The sequence below is a fragment of the Procambarus clarkii genome, chromosome 63, assembly GCF_040958095.1.
Source record: "Procambarus clarkii isolate CNS0578487 chromosome 63, FALCON_Pclarkii_2.0, whole genome shotgun sequence".
NCBI lineage: Eukaryota > Metazoa > Arthropoda > Malacostraca > Decapoda > Cambaridae > Procambarus > Procambarus clarkii.
This window is the reverse complement of record NC_091212.1, coordinates 8,857,890-8,863,149: the sequence shown is the minus strand read 5'-3', so window position 1 is coordinate 8,863,149 and position 5,260 is coordinate 8,857,890. Positions and strand designations below refer to the sequence as shown.

Sequence of the window (5,260 nt, the reverse complement as noted above, 5' to 3'; positions counted from 1 at the left end):
CTTGAGAGAGAGAGAGCGAGCATCGCCCTTGACGTGATCGCTCGTAACGAGCGTGAGAGCTTCGTAACGACGCCACACACGACTCCAGATTATAGGGAGCTAAGCGGCCAGTGATAAGCCGCCGCATTCACTCGTCTCGCAAATCAGAAAACCATCTGTAATGATCGCTTAACGAGGCCCTCGAAGGCGAAGACAGAATGGGCGATCAGTATCAACCTCGTTATCAAGGTGTGTAATGTCGTCCTCGACTCGTGATGCCCAAGATGCACGGAGATGCTCGAGAGTTCGAGGAGGAGATTAGGGGGAAGCTGTGAGACACTGTTGATGGGGCTGCTCATCATCTCCCAGGTGTCTCCAAGCCCCCATCAACAGCGTTATCTTGAGATGATGATTTTGCTTGATCTTGGGGGGTCTCTTACCTGCCACAGGCGCGCTGTTCGAAAGACATTTCATGTTGATTTTTGAAGATCTGTTCTATCAGCATCTCCAGCATACAGTCCATCATGGGATGACGTGCAGCATCCCAGAACCCGGCATCCTGTCACTGATGTGTAAATCATCCGGCATTTATCAATTTATTTTATTTTTACACAAGAGTATAGACGACTTCTGACTCCAGTTACATAGTTGATTGATTTCCCTTCCTATTGCGCGAGCACTGCCACTTGAGCACGACATGAGCACTGCCACTTGAGCACGACATGAGCACTACGAGCTGAGCACGATATGAGCACTACCAGCTGAGCACGACATGAGCACTACCAGCTGAGCACGACATGAGCACTACCAGCTGAGCACGACATGAGCACTACCAGCTGAGCACTACCAGCTGAGCACGACATGAGCACTACCAGCTGAGCACTACTAGCTGAGCACGACATGAGCACTACCAGCTGAGCACGACATGATCACTACCAGCTGAGCACGACATGAGCACTACCAGCTGAGCACGACATGAGCACTACCAGCTGAGCACGACATGAGCACTACTAGCTGAGCACGACATGAGGACGACATGAGCACTACCAGCTGAGCACGACATGAGCACTACCAGCTGAGCACGACATGAGCACTACCAGCTGAGCACAACATGAGCACTACCAGCTGAGCACGACATGAGCACAACCATGTCTCAGTACTACCACATGATGGACAGGGTCTCCCCCATGATGGACAGGGTCTACCCCCATGATGGACAGGGTCTACCCCCATGATGGACAGGGTCTACCCCCATGATGGACAGGGTCTACCCCCATGATGGACAGGGTCTACCCCCATGATGGACAGGGTCTACCCCCCATGATGGACAGGGTCTCCCTCATGATGGACAGGGTCTACCCCCCATGATGGACAGGGTCTCCCTCATGATGGACAGGGTCTCCCCCATGATGGACAGGGTCTACCCCCATGATGGACAGGGTCTACCCCCCATGATGGACAGGGTCTGCCCCATGATGGACAGGGCCTCCTCCATGATGGACAGGGTCTTCCCCATGATGGACAGGATCTCCCCATGATGGACAGGGTCTACCTCCCCCCAATATTGGACAGGGTCCCCCCATGATGGACAGGGTCTACCCTCCCATGATGGACAGGGTCTACCCTCCCATGATGGACAGGGTCTACCCTCCCATGATGGACAGGGTCTCCCCCATGATGGACAGGGTCTACCCTCCCATGATGGACAGGGTCTACCCTCCCATGATGGACAGGGTCTCCCCCATGATGGACAGGGTCTCCCCCATGATGGACAGGGTCTCCCCCATGATGGACAGGGTCTCCTCCATGATGGACAGGGTCTCCCCCATGATGGACAGGGTCTACCCCCATGATGGACAGGGTCTACCCCCCATGATGGACAGGGTCTCCCTCATGATGGACAGGGTCTACCCCCCATGATGGACAGGGTCTCCCTCATGATGGACAGGGTCTCCCCCATGATGGACAGGGTGTACCCCCATGATGGACAGGGTCTACCCCCCATGATGGACAGGGTCTGCCCCATGATGGACAGGGCCTCCTCCATGATGGACAGGGTCTTCCCCATGATGGACAGGATCTCCCCATGATGGACAGGGTCTACCTCCCCCCAATATTGGACAGGGTCCCCCCATGATGGACAGGGTCTACCCTCCCATGATGGACAGGGTCTACCCTCCCATGATGGACAGGGTCTACCCTCCCATGATGGACAGGGTCTCCCCCATGATGGACAGGGTCTCCCCCATGATGGACAGGGTCTCCCCCATGATGGACAGGGTCTCCCCCATGATGGACAGGGTCTCCCCCATGATGGACAGGGTCTCCCCCATGATGGACAGGGTCTCCCCCATGATGGACAGGGTCTCCCCCATGATGGACAGGGTCTCCCCCATGATGGACAGGGTCTCCCCAATGTTGGACAGGGTCTCCCCCATGATGGACAGGGTCTCCCCCATGATGGACAGGGTCTCCCCCATGATGGACATGGCCACCCTCAAGATGGGACATGGCCACCCTCAAGATGGTACAGAGGGGAAGGGGCATCCCACATAATGGGACAGAGGGGAGGGCTTCCCCCATGATGGTACAGAGGGGGGAGGGGCTTCCCCCATAATGGGACAGACGGGTGGGGGTGTCCCCATGATGCGTGTTGAGAGCTACCGTCGTGACGGGGTGTAGAGATGTGGTCGTGTACCGCCTAATGGCTCAGCATACAATGAGTCGTCGTCTGATGGACGAGGAGCGGCCGCGTCGCTGATGTGTGTCGGGGTCCGCGGTCCTCTACCTCCTAATGGTCGGCCTGACGTTTGGCAGCTGCTGCGTCACTGTTGTGGGGGGCTGCGTCACTGTTGTGGGGGGCTGCGTCACTGATGTGGGGGGCTGGGTCACTGTTGTGGGGGGCTGCGTCACTGTTGTGGGGGGCTGGGTCACTGTTGTGGGGGGCTGGGTCACTGTTGTGGGGGCTGCGTCTCTGTTGTGGGGGCTGCGTCTCTGTTGTGGGGGCTGCGTCTCTGTTGTGGGGGGCTGCGTCTCTGTTGTGGGGGCTGCGTTACTGTTGAGGGGGCTGGGTCACTGTTGTGGGGGGCTGGGTCACTGTTGTGGGGGCTGCGTCTCTGTTGTGGGGGCTGCGTCTCTGTTGTGGGGGGCTGCGTCTCTGTTGTGGGGGGCTGCGTCTCTGTTGTGGGGGCTGCGTTACTGTTGTGGGGGGCTGCGTCACTGTTGTGGGGGGCTGGGTCACTGTTGTGGGGGGCTGGGTCACTGTTGTGGGGGCTGCGTCTCTGTTGTGGGGGGCTGCGTCACTGTTGTGGGGGCTGCGTCACTGTTGTGGGGGGCTGCGTCTCTGTTGTGGGGGCTGCGTCTCTGTTGTGGGGGGCTGCGTCACTGTTGTGGGGGGCTGGGTCACTGTTGTGGGGGCTGCGTCTCTGTTGTGGGGGCTGCGTCTCTGTTGTGGGGGGCTGCGTCACTGTTGTGGGGGGCTGCGTCACTGTTGTGGGGGCTGCGTCTCTGATGTGGGGGCTGCGTCTCTGTTGTGGGGGCTGCGTCACTGTTGTGGGGGCTGCGTCTCTGTTGTGGGGTTGCGTCTCTGTTGTGGGGGGCTGCGTCACTGTTTTGGGGGCTGCGTCACTGTTTTGGGGGCTGCGTCTCTGTTGTGGGGGCTGCGTCACTGTTGTGGGGGGCTGCGTCACTGTTGTGGGGGCTGCGTCACTGTTGTGGGGGGCTGCGTCACTGCTGTGGGGGGGCTGCGTCTCTGTTGTGGGAGGCTGGGTCACTGTTGTGGGGGCTGCGTCTCTGTTGTGGGGGCTGCGTCTCTGTTGTGGGGGGCTGCGTCACTGTTGTGGGGGGCTGCGTCACTGTTGTGGGGGCTGCGTCTCTGATGTGGGGGCTGCGTCTCTGTTGTGGGGGCTGCGTCACTGTTGTGGGGGCTGCGTCTCTGTTGTGGGGTTGCGTCTCTGTTGTGGGGGGCTGCGTCACTGTTTTGGGGGCTGCGTCACTGTTTTGGGGGCTGCGTCTCTGTTGTGGGGGCTGCGTCACTGTTGTGGGGGGCTGCGTCACTGTTGTGGGGGCTGCGTCACTGTTGTGGGGGGCTGCGTCACTGCTGTGGGGGGGCTGCGTCTCTGTTGTGGGAGGCTGCGTCACTGTTGTGGGGGCTGCGTCTCTATTGTGGGGGGCTGCGTCTCTGTTGTTGGGGCTGCGTCACTGTTGTGGGGGGCTGCGTCTCTGTTGTTGGGGCTGCGTCACTGTTGTGGGGGGCTGCGTCACTGTTGTGGGGGGCTGCGTCACTGTTGTGGGGGCTGCGTCACTGTTGTGGGGGGCTGCGTCACTGTTGTGGGGTCTGCGTCACTGTTGTGGGGGGCTGCGTCACTGTTGTGGGGGGCTGCGTCACTGTTGTGGGGGCTGCGTCACTGTTGTGGGGGGCTGCGTCACTGTTGTGGGGGGCTGCGTCACTGTTGTGGGGGCTGCGTCACTGTTGTGGGGGGCTGCGTCACTGTTGTGGGGGCTGCGTCACTGTTGTGGGGGGCTGCGTCACTGTTGTGGGGGCTGCGTCACTGTTGTGGGGGCTGCGTCACTGTTGTGGGGGCTGCGTCACTGTTGTGGGGGCTGCGTCACTGTTGTGGGGGGCTGCGTCACTGTTGTGGGGGGCTGCGTCACTGTTGTGGGGGCTGCGTCACTGTTGTGGGGGCTGCGTCTCTGCTGTGAGCGCTCGCCACACAATACCAGCCTCTGACAGTCGTTTGGTGCGAATTCCCTTGGAATGGTAAAGCTAAAAACGGTCACTTTCTTGTTTATATGGGAATGACGCTCGTCCGTCGGGCTGGGCGGACGCGCTTGGTGATGTGACTGTCAGTTTCTCGTTGTTCTCTGTTACTGTCACTGGCTGCCACAGTCGGGACCATCAGCCACTCGCAGGACGAATCTTAGGCACTCGCGGGCCGAGTCGGAAGCACTCACAGTGTAACGGGGGTCGGGGAAATGACTCCTTTAGCGCCCCCTTAGTTAATAACTATTTCTAGAGTTCCCCCCAAAGTTCCTACCGCAACCTCTCTAGTTCAACACCTTGTAACCAAGGTATTTGATTACCTAGGTGCTACAACAACAAGGCATTGTACCTGATCAACTACCCGCAACTCTAGAAGATCGTTTGAACATTTCACTGCCACCATCCGGAAAATAACAATGAAAAGAAATGAAGGAGTTATTAAATGGGGTGAGGACATGGGGCGAGGGAGTTAGAGAGGTGGAAGAGGGTGTGGGAGGATTATGGTCAGGGGAAAATGGA

The 5,260-nt window shown here is 58.8% G+C and overlaps 1 protein-coding gene across 1 annotated transcript; it reads left to right on the top strand.

Moving 5' to 3' along the window:
- The first annotated feature begins 2,115 nt into the window (after positions 1 to 2,115).
- On the top strand, positions 2,116 to 2,535 carry LOC138354459 (dynein axonemal assembly factor 3-like). Its single transcript, XM_069308655.1, has one exon. It carries the CDS (start codon positions 2,116 to 2,118, stop codon positions 2,533 to 2,535), a length of 420 nt encoding a protein of 139 aa, XP_069164756.1.
- The last annotated feature ends 2,725 nt before the right edge of the window (positions 2,536 to 5,260 follow it).